The sequence below is a fragment of the Podarcis vaucheri genome (assembly GCF_965113315.1).
Source record: "Podarcis vaucheri genome assembly, chromosome: 5".
Lineage (NCBI taxonomy): Eukaryota > Metazoa > Chordata > Lepidosauria > Squamata > Lacertidae > Podarcis > Podarcis vaucheri.
The window spans coordinates 97,200,299-97,221,419 of record NC_138763.1 but is presented as its reverse complement, the minus strand read 5'-3'; the positions used below and the strand labels follow the sequence as shown (position 1 = coordinate 97,221,419).

The following is a 21,121-nucleotide window of genomic DNA, read 5'->3' as shown; positions in this document are numbered from 1 at the left end:
GAACGAGGGGCTACCAATAGTCTGAAATGTCATTATATGGACATATAGAAATAATGCTTGGGAATCTTTTTGTAGCATAATCTCCGTTCTTTGCATTGCACCACTTTATATAATTCTAAGGAATCCTTTTATGTGTATTGCTCTTCCATTCGTCAGTGCTGAGAAGACTGGATGTGAACAGGCAAACGGTCTTTACATTTATAAAGCTCTTAATCTGCCATGTAGTAATGGTTATGAAAGTTCCCTGAAAAGACAACCGCCTTATTTTTGCTACTGTGGGTACAGTATTTTTAAGTGTAACATTGTGCATGTGTCTCCCTTTGCTTTTTATGGCTTGGGTTTTATTTTAAACTATAGCCATGTGGTGCCCTTATTTTCATAGCTCAAGATTCAAATTTGTTATTTTACACTGTGTGGGAAGCTATTTTCATTCCGCCCTGTAAAAAACGTTTGCCAAGTGCTGAGCTTTCATGTAGATTGCCATTTGTTTTTCAATAGGATCCATTTGTAAGAGCCAATCCTCCCACCTCCAGCATGTTCCAGTGAGTGTAGTTGCAAATGGCCTCTCTAGGCCAAACCCTCTCACACTGCTTAGAAAGAATTCAAGAAAGGCATTGTGGTTTCTGTGAATTTGTGCAAAGCTACAGACTTTTCTGCAGTCACTTCCCCCTGTACTGCCCATGGCAGCCTCAACACAAGAGGGGCAAAACCTAGGCATCTCCTTTCAGTGGCCTGCCTGGCCTCACATGGTGGTTTTCAGTGCTCTCATTGCTCGCATGGTACTAATGACTGGGGAAGAGCCCATAAGAGGATGTGCAGTGCATGGAGCCCCTTGGTCAGTGATATGCATACATTTAGGTAAAGGTAAAGGGACCCATGACCATTAGGTCCAGTCATGGCTGACTCTGGGGTTGCGGTGCTCATCTTGCTTTATTGGCCGAGGGAGCTGGTGTACAGCTTTCAGGTCATGTAGCTAGCATGACTAAGCCGCTTCTGGCAAACCAGAGCAGCGCACGGAAACGCTGTTTACCTTCCTGCTGGAGCGGTACCTATTGATCTACTTGCACTTTGACGTGCTTTCGAACTGCTAGGTTGGCAGGAACAGGGACTGAGCAACGGGAGCTCACCCCATCGCGGGACTTCGAACCGCCGACCTTCTGATTGGCAAGCCCTAGGCTCAATGGTTTAACCCACAGCACCACCCGCGTCCCTATGCATACATTTATTTGGGCACAAATATGTAATTAAGAAGTGAAAAGAGATACAGATCTGCACTGGAAAGATTCTAAAACCACGAAATATGCAAACCGCAAGCAACCTTGATCATATAACATTAACTTAACAGCAACAATAGCAGAATATGGAATTGCCACTTAATTTAGTTAATGCTAGCACACCTAGGGCTCAGGAATAGCACAAGGCGCCACCTGTCACCTACACACACACACACACCATTCAGTTTCTGTATCTTTGCAATTATTAGCGCTCCCTTTTTTGCCCAGTACTATTTCCCGCATGGTTGCAATTTTCTGCATCCGTCAGAAAGTTGAACAACCTGGTATTTTCCTCCTCTTGAATAATTTATGTCTCCTTCTGCATTGGGTGGTGCTGTGGTCTAAAACACAGAGCCAGGGCTTGCCAATCGGAAGGTCGGCGGTTCGAATCCCCACGACGGAGTGAGCTCCTTTTGCTCTGTCCCTGCTCCTGCCAACCTAGCAGTTCGAAAGCACTTCAAAGTGCAAGTAGATAAATAGGTACCACTCTGGCGGGAAGGTAAATAGCGTTTCCATGAGCTGTTCTGATTTGCCAGAAGGGACTTAGTCATGCTGGCCACATGACCTGGAAAAACGGTCTGCAGATAAACGCCAACTCCCTCATCCATTAAAGTGAGATGAGGCCAGAGCCGTCTGTGACTGGACTTAACGGTCAGCGGTCCCTTTACCTTTACCTTCTGCAATGACCGTGTAATGTGCTTGTTGTGGCATATCATACATAAAATAACAATTGCACTGCAAGCACCCCCTGCAGAGCAGGAACAATGTTGAAGTTCAAGTAATGAGCCTTAGGAACTGTAGAGCAGAAAATTGGCCTGGCCTTCAATGATTTGAATTCGAGCTAGCCAGAGAATGCATATGGGTTCTGGATTCACAAAAATAGATTAATGAATAAATTTAGCATTTGTTAATCTAATGTCAGTTTCGTAGGATTTCAGAATCCTATGAATTAAGTCTGTTGCCATGTTTGCTGGCAATACTAAATTGTAGCTTAAAATAAACTTACCTTTGCTCTTTCCACACTCTGGACTATGCTCCAGGTGCTGAAACAAACCAGAAACAAACCAGACTCTGGCTTGCCACTGTATGTGAACCTGGGTTCACATATCTCTCCAGGCAAATGAGTGAAAACATACCGCAAGCCCAGCAAAAAGCCAAACTCTGGCATTTTGGTTCCTGGCATATTTCTTCCCCCACACAGCACAACCAGGAGTGTGTTCATGCTCATTAAACTAAAGTGTGTTTTAAACCATGCAGAGTCAGATTATAATGGTACAATTGGAGTGATTACACTTGCTTGCTGTCTGTCTGTCTTTCGGTCTCTCTCGCCTCTAACTCTCCTAGGAGAAGAGTTATGAAGCAAAATGTACAGGCAACCTTCTAAAGCCAGAGGCTACATTTTTGGGCCAGTGAGCACATTCTGAATTTTGATAAAATGCTGTGGTTGCCAGTCACAAAATACCTGCCATGGGGTGAGGGGTGGGTGGCTGGGATAAAGCAACTTGTGCTAACAAGTTCACTTACTCCGTAGATTTGCCTAATGCCCTTATGACATGGACAGCCTTCATTTACCTTATAATCCCTAACACGGAATTTGCATTTTTCACAGCTGCCACACACTGGGTCAACATCTTTGTCAGGCTCTCCACTACAACCCTTGTTCCTGGTCAGTCACCTCCAGTTCAGACCCTGTGACACATGTGAAACTGAGAAATTTTGCCCTCACATGCATCCCTTTACACTTGTTCAGATTGGATGGCATTTGCCATTTCCCTGCCCAGTTTGGAGAAATCTTACTGGAGCTCTTCACAATTCCCATTTTGTTTTAACAACCCTGGACAATTTAGTGTCACCCTCAAACTCACTGCTCAGTCCTAACTTTAGAATGTTTATGAACAAGTTAAAAAGCACACGAGCCAATATTAATTACCGTATTTTTCGCTCTATAACACGCAGATTTTTTCTCCTAAAAAGGAAGGGGAAATGTCTGTGCGTGTTATGCAGCGAATGTGTGGTCCCTGGAGCCGAAAAATCGGGCAAAAATCAAACCGCGCTTCAGGGAGCTGGGAAACCTGAAAGGGAAACCTGAAAAGAGGAAGTGGGTGCATTCCTGCATTCTGCCTCAGGGTCTTACTGCCCACCCTCTCTGTTTCCTTACTGTGTTTGCTCAAACGGAACAAAGAGCAGGGAAAGCCCCTCCCCTCCAGGAAAGAAGAGGGGAAAGCAGAGTGTCGTTCCTTCCTCTCTGTGCTCCGCTCCTTCCTCTCTGTGCTCCGGTGCTGCTGAAAACATGCAGGTGGGAGAGAGAGAAAGAGAAAGAGAGAGAGAGAGAGAGAGAGAGAGAGAGAGAGAGAGCGCTGGCTGGCTTGGGTGGGTGCGTGGGGGAAACTTTTGCCTTCCTTTTCTCTCTCCCGTTATACCCCACTCCTGCATTCTTAGCCCTTCTGTGTTTTTCCTTCCCTCCCCACTTAAAATGTGGTTAAAAAGCATGGATCCACATGGATCCTCAGGATTTTTGCACTGGGTCACCCCAAATTCACCATCAGAGCACATAGCATGTCCATGGCTACAGCCTGCCCCCCCCCAAAATCATGCACCCACTGTTGCCTGGGGCTGCAATGGTGCAAAAATGTGGTTAAAAAGCATGGATCCACATGGATCTTTGCATTGGGTCACCCCCAAATTCACCACCAGAGAACATAGCATGTCCATGGCTACAGCCTGCCCCCCCCAAATCATGCACCCACTGTTGTCTGGGGCTGCAATGGTGCAAAAACGTGGTTACATAGCATGGATCCACATGGATCTTTGCATTGGGTCACCCCCCCAAATTCACCATCAGAGCACATAGCATGTCCATGGCTACAGCCTGCCCCCCCAAATCACGCACCCACTGTTGTCTGGGGCTGCAATGGTGCAAAAATGTGGTTAAAAAGCATGGATCCACATGGATCCTCAGGATCTTTGCATTGGGTCACCCCCAAATTCACCACCAGAGAACATAGCATGTCCATGGCTACAGCCTGCCCCCCCAAATCACGCACCCACTGTTGTCTGGGGCTGCAATGGTGCAAAAACGTGGCTACAAAGCATGGATCCACATGGATCCTCAGGATCTTTGCATTGGGTCAGCCCAAATTCACCATCAGATCACATGTCTGTGGCCACAGCATGAAGCACAAAAATGATACATCCACTGTTTCATTCAGAATGTTTTTTCCCTTGTTTTCCTCCTCTAAAAATGATGTGCGTGTTATGGTCAGGTGCGTGTTATAGAGCGAAAAATACGGTATGCAGCTCTTCCCTGCAGACAACTCATCTGTACGTACCTCCCTCTCACTCCCCACCCTCTCTCCCGTTCTCATAGAGGACACATACAAAAGAAGGGCCTGCCATATAAACCCCCCAAAATCACAAGGGTCATTGGTGATTCCTGTGCTAAGCAATTTTCGTGAACCAGCATAGCTGCTTCTGTTTTTCAGTGTTTTTCAATGAGCTTTCAAGTCAGAACAGTTGATGAGTGAGTTGCTTGGATAGCAGGCTGTAGCTATCCCCGAGGTCTTAAAAAGTGCATGTTTTTAACCCCCTTTTAGTGGTGCCCCCAACCCACCTTAACCTGGCTTTGAAGCTATGATTTACCACTGCAGAAACCAGTCCATTGGATTGTCTTTGTGACTTGCACCAATGTCTTTTTAAAATGGTGGTAAACATCCTTTTGCCCCCAGTTTCACCCTTCAGTGTTTCTGGCAATTTCAGCCACTTGGACTCCTGTTTCTCAAAAGAAACACATCTCAGGTATCACATTAATTAGATTGGTATGAGATTATGGCTTACAAATTGCTGTTTTTGGATACAGATTCCTTATCCATTTTAAACTTCAGCAGTTAGTGTGTAATAATATACCATAGTAGTCAACTTCTCGCAGAAGAGTAGGCAAAAAAATGTTTATTAAAATAGATTGCAATCCCAGAAGCAGGAAATTTAATATTATTAATAAAAACAGGTGGCATTATTCGGAATGTTTTCACTATATACCACTTCATTCATAACACAGTATTTAAAAGGCCCTGCTTGTGTTTTTTGTCTCAATATAGCATAAATCTTTTTCTCTGCGGAATTGTTATCTGTAATGGAAAGAGTAGCTCAAATTAGCACCGTGACGGGGTTCAGGGCAAAAAAAAGTGTTCTTGTAGCTATGGCAAGTTATGACAAGATACTGCTTCCCTTTTCTGTTGCATATGTTGGGTCTGTAGAAGGATCTTGGGACTCCTTTAGGCCAGGCAAGGGAAACCTGTGGCCCTTTAGGGCTACAACACCTATGAGCCATAGAATCATAGAATAGTAGAGTTGGAAGGGACTCTGGTGGTCATGTAGTCCAACCCCCAGAAATGCAGGAATCTCAACTAAAGCATCCACAACAGATGACCATCCAACCTCTGCTTTAAAAACCGCCTAGGAAGGAGAGTCTACCACCTGGCTTGAGAGCAGTACATGTGAAAAGGATCTAGGAGTCTTGGTTGACCACAAACTTGACATGAGCCAACAGTGTGACGCGGCAGCTAAAAAAGCCAATGCAATTCTGGGCTGCATCAATAGGAGTATAGCATCTAGATCAAGGGAAGTAATAGTGCCATTGTATTCTGCTCTGGTCAGACCTCACCTGGAGTACTGTGTCCAGTTCTGGGCACCACAGTTCAAGAAGGACACTGACAAACTGGAACGTGTCCAGAGGAGGGCAACCAAAATGGTCAAAGGCCTGGAAACGATGCCTTATGAGGAACGGCTAAGGGAGCTGGGCATGTTTAGCCTGGAGAAGAGGAGGTTAAGGGGTGATATGATAGCCATGTTCAAATATATAAAAGGATGTCACATAGAGGAGGGAGAAAGGTGGTTTTCTGCTGCTCCAGAGAAGCGGACATGGAGCAATGGATCCAAACTACAAGAAAGAAGATTCCACCTAAACATTAGGAAGAACCTCCTGACAGTAAGAGCTGTTCGACAGTGGAATTTGCTGCCAAGGAGTGTGGTGGAGTCTCCTCCTTTGGAGGTCTTTAAGCAGAGGCTTGACAACCATATGTCAGGAGTGCTCTGATGGTGTTTCCTGCTTGGCAGGGGGTTGGACTCGATGGCCCTTGTGGTCTCTTCCAACTCTATGATTCTATGATTCTACGTTTGCTTCAGGTTGAGCGTTTTCCGGTTGCGTTCCGCGGCGACCCGGAAGTACCGGAAAGGGTTACTTCCAGGTTTTGACGCTCACGCATGCGCAGACGCACAAAATGATGTCATGCGCATACGCAGAAGCGGTGAATTGCAACCCGCGCATGCGCAGACACGGGTTGCATTCTGCTTATGTTGTGAATGGGGCTCCGGAACGGATCCCGTTCGCAACCAGAGGTGCCACTGTACTGTCACTTCCCTTGACCTGGACGCTATTAAGGGTTTTGTTTTTTTCTGCAGCAGAGCCTTTTCTTAAAAGAGATGTGGTTCCATTGTTCAAAAAATTAATGGGTTCAAGGTGAAGCCACAGGGAGAGCACAATAAGGCAAGGTGTGTAGGTATAATGAAACAATACACCTTGACAAGATACCCACATTCTTCAGTGCAGGCCCATTCTTAATTGGCCCACCAAGGGATCCAGAGATCTTGGCCTTGTATGTCAGGCTAATGTAAATTGAACATAAGCAAAGAGGTTTCAAGATTGTCCTGCCATGATTGCAATATGAAGCAAAGTATGATTTGGACCTTGCTTTGAGGTTTCCTAACAAATGTCCAAGTGGCGTCGTGCTAGATCTTTCATTTATTCCTGAGAGAATTCCTCATTAAGGTTTTTCAAGCCTGACCAGATTACGTCACTTTCCCTCTCCTCTCATTCCTTGCCCACCCTTTCTCGTTCTCCTCTTTATTCGCTCACACTCCTTGTTCTTTTAAAGAGTTGCGCTACTCCAAGGAGTTGTGCTTTGAGCCAGCAGCTGCATTAATGATGCTTGCTGATTGCTTCATTCTACACACACACACACACACACACACACACACACACACACACGGTCTTTGAAGTGCGCTCAGGTCTCAGGCTTTAGTTCAAAGGTCACTTTGTTTATTTATGCAAAGCTGGTTCATCTGTGAAATGGGGCTTTCAAGGTCTCTGACATCAAAAGCGCCAAAGCCAGCCACAAGCCAGTCAGTGCAGGGACTGGCATTGTCCCATTACAAATCTGAACTACTATGTGGACTGCAGAGAAATGCAGGAGTTGTGTTTTTAACTGAATAAACGAATCCTGACCAGAATCTGTTGCTAGCTTAAACCAAGTTGCTCATTGCTGTCTAAAGCAAAGATCTTCTGAAAGCCAAGTACAAATCTTTCCATTCCAGACTCAGGAATAGAAAGGTTTTTTGTTCAGATTTATCCAAAACCAAACATTTCACTCAAATATGTGTTGTTGTTTTTTCCCTGTTCAATACAGCTAGCAAAATACCTGTCAATATGACGCATACCCCCCAACATTTCTCCGATGAAAATAGTAACATCCTATTCCATCATCATCATCATCAACAACAACATCTTTTTACTATTTATATCCTGCCCATCTGCCTGGGTTGCCCCGGCCATTCTGGGTGACTTCCAGCATATATAAAAACATATATAAAAACATATAAAACATATAAAAATATAAAAAATATTACATAAAACATATAAAAAAATATTAAACATTTAAAAGCTTCCCTATACAGGACTGCCTTCAGATGGCTCCATACCCTCCCAACATTTCTCTGATGAAAATAGGGACATCCTAAGGAAAAGCGGGACATTCCAGGTCCAAATCAGAAACTGGGATGGCTTCTGTAAATCCAGGACTGTCCCTGGAAAATAGGGATACTTGGAGGGTCTTGTGCATCTTGGAGGGACAGCCTATAGAGACCCTTGCTTCTGGGTGCACCATGGCCAGATCTGTGTGAGATCTCCTTGCGGGATCCCTGTCAGTAGGCCTGGGCCAGTATAGGGTAGATTTTACTCCAGCAGCAATACTCTTAAGTACAGTGTGTTCCTTTCCCTCATAGGAGTGAATGATAATAATTTATTATTTATACCCCGCCCATCTGGCTGGGTCTCCCCAGCCACTCTGGGCGGCTTCCAACAAAACACTAAAATACAATAACCTATTAAACATTAAAAGCTTCCCTAAACAGGGCTGCCTTCAGATGTCTTCTAAAAGTTTGGTAGTTATTTTCCTCTTTGACATCTGATGGGAGGGCGTTCCACAGGGAGGGCGCCACTACCGAGAAGGCCCTCTGCCTGGTTCCCTGTAACTTGGCTTCTCGCAGCGAAGGAACCGCCAGAAGGCCCTCGGCGCTGGACCTCAGTGTCCGGGCAGAACGATGGAGGTGGAAACGTTCCTTCAGATATACTGGACCGAGGCCGTTTAGGGCTCTAAAGGTCAGCACCAACACTTTGAATTGTGCTCAGAAACATACTAGGAGCCATTGTAGGTCTTTCAAGACCGGTGTTATATGGTCTTGGTGGCTGCTCCCAGTCACCAGTCTAGCTGCCGCATTCTGCATTAGTTGTGGTATCCGGGTCACCTTTAAAGGTAGCCCCACATAGAGCGCATTGCAGTAATCCAAGCGAGAGAGAACCAGAGCATGTACCACTCTGGCGAGACAGTCTGCGGGCAGGTAGGGTCTCAGCCTGCGTACCAGATGGAGCTGATAAACAGCCGCCCTGGACACAGAATTGACCTGTGCCTCCATGGACAGCTGAGAATCCAGAATGACTCCCAGGCTGCGCCCCTGGTCCTTCAGGGGCACAGTTACCCCATTCAGGAACAGGGAGTCCTCCACACCTGCCCGCCTCCTGTCCCCCAAAAACAGTACTTCTGTCTTGTCAGGATTCAACCTCAATCTGTTAGCTGCCATCCATCCTCAAACTGCCTCCAGACACTCCAGCTCCATTAGCTGATATGGGAGAAAGTAAAGGCTTGCACTCAAGTACACCATTACTGCTGCTGAAGACCAGCGCTCCCCTATCTGTACAACAGCAGCTATATGAGCCACTCCGCCCATTTGCATAAGGCAGGCATCCCCGAATTCGGCCCTCCAGCTGTTTTGGGACTACAATTCCCATTATCCCTGACCACTGGTCCTGTTAGCTAGGGATGATGGGACTTGTAGTCCTAAAAATTTGGCTGGTGGGCCAAATTCCAGGATGCCTGGCATAAGGCATTACAAGATTGATCTCCATTGTCCCCTTTCAGGTGTGGAGGGTTCTGCAGCAGATTGTTCCAGGATGAGGTCCTCTTCTGGTCAGCAAGCAAAAGTGCAGGCAGAGCTATTCTCAACGGTATTCCCTTGGGCTTTTTTGCACAATCTCTTCCAGAGCAGGATTAGTTAGGGACTACTTTGGAATCTCCTCTAGGGGGTTTCTTTCTTTCTTTGCTGCCCTCAAACTTGGGAGTCTTCTCGCCTCCAAAAGTGGCACTGGGATTACTGGCTTTGTTGCTATATCCTCCAGAATGAATGGATAAACCATAATATTTTTTTGATAGCCTGTGACCCTGGTACGAAGCCACATTGGGCAGTGGTAATGAGTAATTTTCTCCCACACACGTATACATGGGCTTAATTATGTATACTACTAATCATAATAATAATACTATCCATTTTGAGGCTATAATCTTCACATTATTTTGCTTAATTTGGGCCCAGGAGTGCTGAAATTTAATGACTAGAAAAGATTCATAACTTTTGGAAGCATGCCTGAAAAGGTGCAGATCAGATATTACAGTCAAACCTCTTCTTACATCCGCCTCTGCTTGTGTCCATTTCGCCCAACCTCCGCTGCAAACCCGGAAGTAACTGGCGGGTTTGCCGCCATCTGCGCATGGGCAGGAGCGGTGATCACCTTTCATACATGCGCAGAAGTGGGCAATTGCCGCCTGCACCTGCGCACAACGCTGCCTCTCCCAGCGACCCGTTTCAACCTCTGGATGGACCTCTGGAATGGATTATAGTCACAGGTAGAGGTTCCACTGTACTTTTGATTTTAATTGTGGATAAAATTGTTCATAAAGGCCAAAGTGTGGTATGTGTTCATAGAGGATAAAGTGTATTTAACATATACTAAAATTTTCTTCATTAAGCCTGCTATCTGATACTGATCAATCATATCTCTGTTGAGGTAGCATTCCTGTTGTAAATCAATAGCGCTACTCCAGTCAGCATCCTGCCTTCCAAATACGTAGACCTCTAAATGTCAGCACCATCTTAAAGCTACTCCTTATTGACGGCCAACAAGACTTGATAATTTTAATATGTTCCTCCAAGTTGACATCATCTGTTCATCTCATATAGTAATGACCACCCCATTTTTAGACACCTGGCCCATACACTACTACCGGAGAAGTTAACCACCTGCTTGCCTTCTCTCCTGCCTCACCGGAGATGAATACACATCGATTTCTTATGGATACAAGGCCAGTTGAAGATGCTTAGCTAGCTGAGGTCTAAGATGTGGATGGACTAGGATGTTCACATATGAAGTACAGTACATAATATCAGCACAGTTGCTCTAAGACCAAGCCAAGCAATCCATCAGATGATTCCAGGCAATTCATCTGTTGCCTTTTCTGTAGAAAGTATGGCTGCAGGAGGATTTGGGGCAAGGAGAAGGATCTGGTTAACCCTTACCTCCCCAACACACATTCTTTCAACAAGGACAGGGATTTCTGCTGTCCTCTCAAATCCCCCTCCCCCCATTTCTCTTCTAATTTGCACATGGGATTCAACTAAGATATATCGATTTTGTAATGTTAATTCTGGCGTATTAAGCTTTGTCCTCATGGTATTCTGGAGTCTTTGCCTTCCTCCTGTTAGTTTTCAGTGGAAGTCAAAATTTATCTATTTAGCAGAATTTTATTGCTTTTCCTAGCAGGGTTCTTTGTGACTATGTGGAATTCAAGGGAGAAAAATCTCCTCAGCTATAGCAAAAAAGAAGAAGCAATGAACAAGCTGGTGCCTCCATTATACTGCCACTAAAGCTATGGAAAGTTTGTTGCTAGCCAGAAAGGACAGCTGGTTTGCCTTTCTGTAAGGCCTGCGTTTGCAGCTAAATCTGCCATTCTTTGTTTTGCAATAAACTGATGAAATTCAAAGGCAGAAGAACTAGAAACCAACTACAGAGAGTGCACTAGAAAATGTAACGTGAGCCTCAAACCAAAAACAAGCAAACACCTCAATTAACTTAATATTAGGGAAACAACCAATTCTGCAAACATGGTTTCTAAATGTTAAGCACAAAGTTATTGCAGCTCTTCACATCAGTTGATCTGCTCTGTTTGTTTTTCTTCAAGTTCTAGGATGTAGGCGTCTCAACTGTGGCAATTGCATCAGTTTCAATCAGGGCATCAATGGAATCTCTTGAGATACCACCCTGAAAACGCATCCCATTATCCCAGCTGCCAAAATGAGTAATGAAAACATGCAAGTGTGAATGTTTGCTGTTGTGCATTTTGTTCCTACCATGTAATATCCCCTTTCCCCATCGCTTTCGTATGCCTCTTACCAGTTCCTAGACCCAGAGCTTTCTCACCAAAACCATCGAAGGAGCTTTGCACATGGCTAGTCACCTTCTTCTGTATGCATATAATTCGCTAGATTGGTCTGTATTGTTGGGCTTTCTGTGGACCCAACAAGATGTGCATCTAAATGCATATTTAAGCACAGATTCTGTCTTATCTGCAATACTTTGCTTTCAATGGAACACTGGGGTGTGCATCCAGGTGTAGGGCCATCTTTACCCAGGGGCGCAAGGCACCTGGGGGGCTCCAAATGTATGCCTACTGTATACCGATCCCTCTCGATTGGCGGCAGTGAAAAAGCAATGGAGCGAAAGTCCCCTCCTCCCCTCTTCCTTCGCTCTGCTACTCTGTAGCGTCAAATATTCCTGACGAGTCAGGAGCAAAAGCAGTTATTTCCGCTGCGTAGTTGTTACAGGTGAGCAATTTTCCTCCCTCCCCCCAAAGTGAACACCTTGAGCTTTTGGGGGGGGAGCCAAACAGTGAGTTCACCCCCTCCCTAAAAAATCTGGGGACAGCTAAAGTAAATTTGGGGGCGCTGGGTGGATTGTTGCACCCCATATGCATATGCTAAAGACGGCCCTGTCCAGGTGTTTACCTTGATAGGGATTAGAATGCACATTTGCATTTTCATCCAAGTGAACATTCAGTTTGTTAGCAAGGGAGTGAAGGATAGGCAGCCAGTTTAATTAGATACATATTAGCAACAGCATCTTTTCAAGTTCCTGGGAAAAAGTGGTAGTAGCTGTGGTTTGGAAAATGCATGCATGAAGACTCATAATTTCTGATTTACTGTGCTGCTTTAAACTGTGAAGGGCTTCAAGTAGATCACAATAAGCCAGAGTATTTGCCCAATACAGAAGACTTAATGTGTTTTAGAGCTCTTTAACTTTGTGGGCTGAGGATGGGAAGAATGATGTTTGGGGAAAGCATGAGGCAGCTTTATAAAATGATGTCGTCGTGGGTTGGATTGGCATTATTTCACACAATGTGTAATGCACATGGAATTCCCTACTATGTTTCCTTAAAAAAAGATTTTAAAAACTGAGGGAGGGTGCACCCTAATTCCACACACTTTTCACATGAAAGGAAGACCACTAAAAATGTTTAGGGAAATACTTTAAACAACACTAGGTCTCTTGATGGCAGAGAGCTGCTCCTTTGGGATGGCCTTTTTGTTGTTTTGTATCAAATATGTGGAGATATTAGCCTTTGCCTCATTCTTCCTCCGCCTCTAATTCCACATGATGTCATTGACTGGCTGGCTTCCGAGTAGTGGTGGGAGACGCCAGCTGGGGAGCCCTCAAGGGAAGAAGGCTCAGAGCTCGGAGGTTGGTGGTGGGACGACGGCGGATGGTCAGAGCGAGAAGATGGAGAAGACTGGGAGGAGGAGGTGTTGGAAGCTGTAGAAGTAACCAGGTTTTGTGAGCAGGAGGAGTCTGTGCCAGAGGGAGGAGCAGAAGCAGAGGCAAAAGTGGAGGCTGGAAAGCAGAGGGAGCAAGAGGCAGGGATGAATCAGGCTGGTGAAGAAGCTGGGGGGTGTCTCTCTTTCCTGCTGTGACCAGCTCCCCTCCTCCCCCCATGTCTCCCAGAACCTGCAGAGGTATGAAGAGGGCGGGGCAAAGACAGGCATCGTGGCATAGTCTCAGATTGCTAGGGAAGGACCCAGGGGAGGAGGGAATTTAAGACAGCTGTGGGAAAGTAGGGACCTTAGTCCCCATAACTGCCTCATAGGGGCAGTATCTACCAGGATGAGGTGTTGTGCTCTCTAGGCCTAGCCTCCTGAGTCTACCTTGTTTTCTTGAAAAAGCCCATGGAACTACAGTAGAGAAACAGAGACAGACAAAAACACAGAGAGATCGTGGACAGAAAAACAGAGCAACACCAAGCTTTGTGGGAGCTTTGATCTAACTCGGGGTGCTTTGTTGACTTAATGGCTCGACATGGATAAGGATAAACTCACTCCAAATCGCCATGATTCACTGCATTATTTAGCCTCAGTGCACACATAGTATTTACTGTGGTTTCCTATGAGACCTAAGCCATCACAGGTGGTTGTTGTTGCTGGATCTGCCTGTCCCGAGACAATGGGGTGTTCCTCCAGGGATGAAGTCAAACTGCTGTGTTAGCAGCACCAAAGTGACCTCCCTGGGGCACAGATCTGGGCAGTGTGTATGGAGGTCCTGGACTGCAAGGAAGACAAGACCACCCCCTTCTCGGCCTTGCCGATGTGGTCCCAAGGAAAGCAGAGTGATGCGTTTGACACCAGCTTGGCTGAAAAAGTTTCTAGAAGGAGATGTACAAGGAGCCATCCAACCACCTTAGGGATTCCAGATTTGTTTAGGGCTTATACTCTTTAGCCTCTTCTTCTCCCAAAGACTTTCTCATGAATGAGTGTAGCTGCAAGGCAGCAGAGGTTTAGGGATCAGACTTTTCCTTCCCAGGCTGACAAGTAGGATCCAGGAAACACAATGTTGTATTTTATGAGAAAGCATGTTCTCCTTCATGGAGAGCACATGTTGCGGTGGGGGCCACCAGGACACTCCAAAGTTGGGGGGCGGGCTAACTGATTGTTGGCCACCGATGCGATTGGGGCTTCCCTTGTTGTTGGGAAGAAGTTAATGTTGCCATTTATTGATTGACAGCCAGAAATAGTAAAACTCCTTGCACGAGGCTAGGGCTTCCTCTTTTCGCCCGTGCATCGGATTGCCCGTGCCCCCTCCCTAGAATAGGGTTGTTCGCTTTGACCTTGCTATGCCTGTCATGGGGTCGTCTGCTCTTGGGACAGGGGCCCGCTAGGAATTTTGTCCATCTGGCTGATTGGCTGGGGCCAATGGTTTTTGCCTACTGCGTAGCAAATCGTCACAACTTGTAAGGTTCGCGGTTAGGCATTGGTTTATGGTTTGGTTGGTTGAGGGGCATGGATTGGCTGTGCCTGCCTCTCTAATGCTGCTGCTGCAAGGGATTCCATTAAAGGAATCAGGGGCTAACTATTGCTTGTCCACTCTGTCAAGGGGGCTCGGGCCATAGCAATGAGCTCCTAGTTGCATTTGGGGTGAGGGCAGGTTCCCTGCTCCATCGTAACCCCCAAGTGTATTCCCCCATTCTGACTTTCTCATCGTGTGGAATGTCAGTCTGTCCCCCATGGTGGGGGCAGATAGTCGTAACCAATGCCTACGCAACCACTCACAAATTTGTATTTTAATAAAGTTGTGGCCAAAATTATGCCAAAAATCTTAAACAAAAACTTCTGTGTGATGTGTGAGTTATTGGGGTGGACCTGGGGACCTGATCCCACCTCCACAATCATTTATTCCAATTAAAAAACCTCAAACTGCTTGACTGAGATTTGCATTGAGTTCCTTTCCCTAGGAATCTGTTATGATAACTGTACTAACAGAACAATGTGCAAATTTACTTTCATGGGGAAACACCACACTTCTCAATAACTATGAGCACCTTCTGAAACGTTCTGGGGATTTCAAGGAAGTCATCTTGCTTGTCATACAGGCACAGATAAATCCATGAATTTGACAACTGCTCCCTTGTCTTTAAGCTGATCCAATTATGTAGTGCAAAAGTCTACTGCATGCAAACTGATTATGTTTCAGTTGCTACTGTGACCAATAAATATGTGTAATTGTCCGTATACAGTGCTGCAAAATCAAAATTGATTTCATTCCCTTCTTGCAGTGATTTAAATCCATCCCCCCTGTAAATGAGCATAAAAGTTAGATTGTAGGTTTCTTTATTTTTACGCAGCAACAGTGTTCACCTTCTCTACATTTCAGCAGTCACCTCTGGCACAATCCCTCCTCTCCCACTCCACCAAAATCTGGCCTTCCCCTGCCATGATGTTTTCTGAAACCCTTCTGTTCAATATATTCACCTTATCTGCATTTTTAATTCACCCACGCCCATCCTTCAAACTTTTTTATTTTTGGGGGAGAGCTTTCCTGATTCTTGCATGCAGCTCCACAGTTTGAGGATTTGGCTGGATAACGAGCAGCGATCTTCAAAGGATCTGGCGCATTCACAGCAATTTGGTTCACATGAAAGGCTTGGCAGCCTGTCAAGTGCAGCTGAGAATGCCAATTAGTTGGTGTGCTTGAGTGGAGTTGGGGGCTGGAGGGGGCTGCACTCTGGTGGGCATACTGTAACATGAGGCTGGAGACAAAAGAGGGGAGTCCAGCCTTGCTATACAGGGCTGGGCAGGATTAAGTTCTAATTGACAAAACCTCTGCTTAAAATCTGCAAGGAAGTCCTGTGGGCATTTAATGGATCTTTTTACTGTCTTCCCCTGTAGGATTTCAGGGCTCGGCGCTGCGTTTTCAAAATCCTCGTTTCCAGTATATTATTGCCATATGTCGGTTTGCTTTGCTACTAGCTACCTGTAACAAACAGCTCCAAATATACCCCGAATGGTTCCTTATAAATTTCTTTTTGAGTTGCAGAAACTTGCAATGGTAAAATCTGCAAGCAATTTCCAGTTTTGAGAAGTGAAGTAGGCAGAACTCTGCTGCTCTGTGTTGGGAGCGTTTTCGAGAGCATCCTCAAGAACACTAGGCCATTGTATCTTTGGTGTGGGAGGCACCCGGTTGCTTGTTCTTCCTTTTAGAACCTCCACTGCATCCTGATTTTAGAAGGACAAAGTACAAGATGCAGGTCTTGTCAGAGTTGCCCTTGCATGGGACATACAGAAGGGTAGACTGAGGCACCAGTTACCTAGTCAGCTCACTAGGCTCAGGAGCAGTCGGCATGTCTGTGTTGGTGCCACAGAGATGGCCTAAAAACAGTAGCAGCCATCCCCCTTACCAAGATGGAACAGAACAGGGGGGCAGCAACAATGGGGTGGTGCTTTCTTTCTTTTATGCATAAGGATAGTAATTTATTATATGCACATCCTGCCTTTTCTGGGGAGCTCAAAGTAACACACATGGTTCCCCACGTTATCCTCCCAACCACCTGTGAAGTACTGTATTTTTCACTCCAAAAGATGCACCAGACCATAAGGCGCACCTCGTTTTGGGAGGAGGAAAACAAGAAAAAATTATTCTGAATCCCAGAAGCCAGAGAACAGCAAGAGGGATCTGGCTTCTGGGATACCGTGTGGCTGTTCTGGCTTCTGGGATAACGACGCCAAGCCTCTTCAGGGCAGCGGGATGAAGTTCTCTGAGAGGGAGAACTGCACAGCGCCCCTTCAGCGAAGCTGGAGAAGGAACAGAAGGGTTTTCCCTCCTCCTGCTGCTTCGCTGAAGGGGCGCTGCACAGCTCTACCTCTCTGCGCAGCGCCATTCGCTCCATAAGACGCACTCACATTTCTCCTTACTTTTTAGGAGGGAAAAAGTGCATCTTATGGAGCAAAAAATACGGTAGGTCAGGCTGAAAGGTGGTGAAGTGGCCAAGGGTCACCGAGAGAGTGTTATGTCTGAGCAAGGATTCGAAGCGAGGTCTCCCCGCACCTTGTCTAATACTCATAAGCACAACAACATCTGCTTTGTCCTCAATAAAGTAACATTCAGCACTGATGCTTTCCCTTCGCCACAGCTTTTCCCCACTGCTGGTCTCCCAAACGGTTTCATTGGCTCAAATAAGCACAGATTTATAGAAAGGCACCATGTAAGCTTCAAAATAAATAAAGCAGTTTTTCACTTCCTGGATCTTTCTGAATTCTGTGAAACGTTGCCTCCAACATGGCCGGTTCCCAGAAGTCTCAGTTGCCTCCTCAGCTATAATTTTGATTTATGCCATCATTTGCAAGGAGTGTAAAACAGTTCCATCTCCTCCTTGGGAACGCCAGTCGGTAAACATAAACAAAAGGGCTTTGGTTCGCTATTAATGGAAGCATTAATTAATCTCCCATCATGTTAGTAGCCAGCTGAAAAGCTAAAAAAACAGGAAAGAAACTGAACTGGCAGCAGGTAGCAAAAACATATTCAGCGTGTTGGAATGTGCCATTTAATTCAGTTCCTGCAAAAGCACAGCTGCGTTCCAGTTTCAGATGCTGCTTTATGATGTTTTAAACTGTTCCTCCTTTCCCTGTCATTGAATCTAGATGATGCAAGTTCAGGAAGAGAGAGTCTAGCGCCCGAAGTTCCCAATAGCGAATCTGAAGATCATTCTGGAAAGCTCTGGGGTAAGCAAAGACGCATGCACTTTTACTAGCTATGTTATGGCTAGAGGATAAGAAGACGGAACACAGTTCCAGTTAACAGGGACTTCACTGGCAAGATATTATTCCTGTGGAACAAACACATATTGCAGCCAAATAGACTTCGACTGATGTCTTTTTTAATGTAATTAAGATTTATTATTGTAAATAATTACCGTATTTTTCGCCCTATAGGACACACTTTCCCCCCTCCAAAAATGAAGGGGAAATGTGTGTGCGCCCTATGGGGCGAATGCAGGCTTTCACTGAAGCCTGGAGAGCGAGAGGGGTTGGTGCGCACCGCCGGGCTCCCAAGGCTTGCAGACAACAGCCTGCAGCCCGAAACCTGGGGAGCGCAGTGGAGTGCGCCCCGGGCTTCGGGCAGATATCCGCAAGCCTGGGGAGACCGGTGGAAGTTCCTGCCGGGCTCCCAAGGCTTGCGGATAGCAGCCTGTTCTGGGGGCTGGGGTCGGGGGAAGCTTGGGCTGGGAGGGAAATAATTTTTTTTCTTTATCCCCCCCAAAAAAAAACCTAGGTGCGCCCTATGGGCCGGTGCACCCTATAGGGCGAAAAATACGGTAGCTGATGTGAATCTTCCTTTTGACAGTTCGGGTGGCCCTTTCAATGTCTGACCATTTAACGGCATCATGCTCGCACCTTGTATTTTTGGCAGAATCTGCATTTTCATATTTCAAACTCTCCTTGCCAAAATATCTGCATTGTTGCAATAGGGTGATCTTTCTTTCTATCTGTATTTTCGTGACATTTTAACCTGTAACATCAGTTCACCTCTGTGTCTTGTTTAATGGCTCTTTAAACAACCTTGAAGTTTCTAACCCATGATGCACTGCAGTAATAAGGTAAACACAGAGGGACAAATAGATCAAGACTATTTACCTAAGCTGAGTAATTGTTTAAATTGGTGTGCAAACAATACCTGCTACAGTTCAAACTGACAGCTGAGTTTTCCACACACACACAAAAACAACACAAAAATATGAGAGACACTATTGCAAAGTGGAAATTCTCCAGCTGGTTTTGCAGATAACTAAGAACCACCACATGATCCGCAACGTAACATCTGTGTTTGCTGTCTGTTTTCTCTTAGAAACACTTGTTTTTAAAATAGCACAACAGATTTTATAAAGTCAAGTCATGGCATGACCAATGGAATAAAATGTAATAATGCTGCTCTGAACTAGAAAAACAACCACAACTTTGTATTTCTAGATGTTATCCTTTGCTTTTGTCAGATATTTTGCATATATACAGGGATCTAACAGCTGATCAGGAAACGCATATGGCCTACCATGTTAGCACACGACATCTTTTAGTTGTTTAAATTATTTGGCTTCCCATGATCTGGGCTGAACAATGGGGGTGAAGACGCTCCTTCAGGTACACTGGGCCAAGGCCAATTAGGTCAGCACCAACACTTTGACTTGTGCTCAGAAACATACTGTGAGCCAGTGAAGATCCTTTAGGACCGGTGTTACCGTATTTTTTGCTCTATAAGACTCACTTTTCCCTCCTAAAAAGTAAGGGGAAATGTGTGTACGTCTTATGGAGCGAATGCAGGCTGCGCAGCTATCCCAGAAGCCAGAACAGCAAGAGGGATTGCTGCTTTCACTGCACAGCGATCCCTCTTGCTGTTCTGGCTTCTGAGATTCAGAATATTTTTTTTCTTGTTTTCCTCCTCCAAAAACTAGGTGCGTCTTGTGGTCTGGTGCGTCTTATGGATCGAAAAATACGGTATAGGGTCCTGGCGGCCACTCCCAGTCAGCAGCCTGGCTGCCGCATTCTGGATTACAAAGCAAATTCCCAGGGATGTGTAGTGGAACACTTGAAAAAAGAACATGAAATACGAGGTGCTTTGTACAAAAATCCTTTGACCCTTTTGGTCTAGCTAGCAAAGCGTCAGCAAATTATACAGATTTTGGAGCAGGTGTTTACAGAAAAGAAAGATAACTCCCCCTTTCATTGCCTTTCTTTCTTTCTTTCTTTCTTTCTTTCTTTCTTTCTTTCTTTCTTTCTTTCTTTCTCCTTTGTTAACTTGGCATCCTTTCTTTTCCCCACCCCCCCAATTTTCATTCCATTTTTTTTCCTGGGGGAGAAATTTCACAACTGTTTGATCTGGCTTCAGTGTCACATACAGAGAAATGGAGAGCAGCTTAGGCGAGGCAGGTAATCACTTTACCTATTTGAGAGAGAGAGAGAGAGAGAGAGAGCGCAAGCACACTCCAAAAGTATTGCTTTCGTTTCTGATTGTTGTGAGCAAGATGAGTACTACTACTACTACTAATATTTTATTTATATCCTGCCCTCCCCAGCCAAAGCCAGGCTCAGAGCAGCTAACAACAGTAAAAATAGCACAGTTTACATAAAATCACAGTCCATTAATTGAAATACATTCTAAAATCAATTCAGAATCAAATTAATGGCAACCATTGGGCTAGAGTTCTATGAGGATTACAGAAGGAGAGAGGGGGTCAGACTGTGCCCTGGCCAAAGGCCTTGTGGAACAGCTCTGTCTTGCAGGTCCTGTGGAAAGATGTCAAGTCCCACAGGGCCCTAGTCTCTTGTGACAGAGCGTTCCACCAGATCGGGGCCACGGCCGAAAAAGGCCTGGCTCTGGTTGAGGCCAGCCTAACCTCCCTGTGGCCCAGGATCTCCAAGATGTTTTTATTTGAAGACCGTAAGGTCCTCCGTGGGACATACCAGGAGAGGCGGTCCCATAGGTACGAGGGTCCTAGGCTGTATAGGGCTTTAAAGGTTAAAACCAGCACCTTAAACTTGACTAAACTTGCCTAGGGTAGAAATGAGGAGAGGATGGGAGGAGGCAAACTACAGACCATGGATTACATGTTGGGGGCAACACTAAGTAAGCCAGCAAAGTTAGCTATTACAGAGTTACCTGTTCTCGGGATTTCATTGTGCAGTGATACCTCGAGTTAAGAACTTAATTCGCTCTGGAGGTCTGTTCTTAACCTGAAACTGTTCTTAACATGAAGCACCACTTTAGCTAATGGGGCCTCCTGCTGCTGCCACACTGCCGGAGCACAATTTCTGTTCTCATCCTGAAGCAAAGTTCTTAACCCGAGGTAATATTTCTGGGTTAGCGGAGTCTG

The 21,121-nt window shown here is 45.5% G+C and overlaps 1 protein-coding gene across 2 annotated transcripts in view; it reads left to right on the top strand.

Annotated features, from left to right (window-relative positions):
* FGFRL1 (fibroblast growth factor receptor like 1) overlaps positions 1-21,121 on the top strand; it is a 175,717-nt gene that overhangs the window by 140,880 nt on the left and 13,716 nt on the right. For both annotated transcript variants that reach the window (XM_082223181.1, XM_082223182.1), the window contains one exon: positions 17,898-17,978. In XM_082223181.1, coding sequence (XP_082079307.1) covers positions 17,898-17,978 — 81 coding nt within the window. The remainder of the gene's footprint in view (positions 1-17,897; positions 17,979-21,121) is intronic.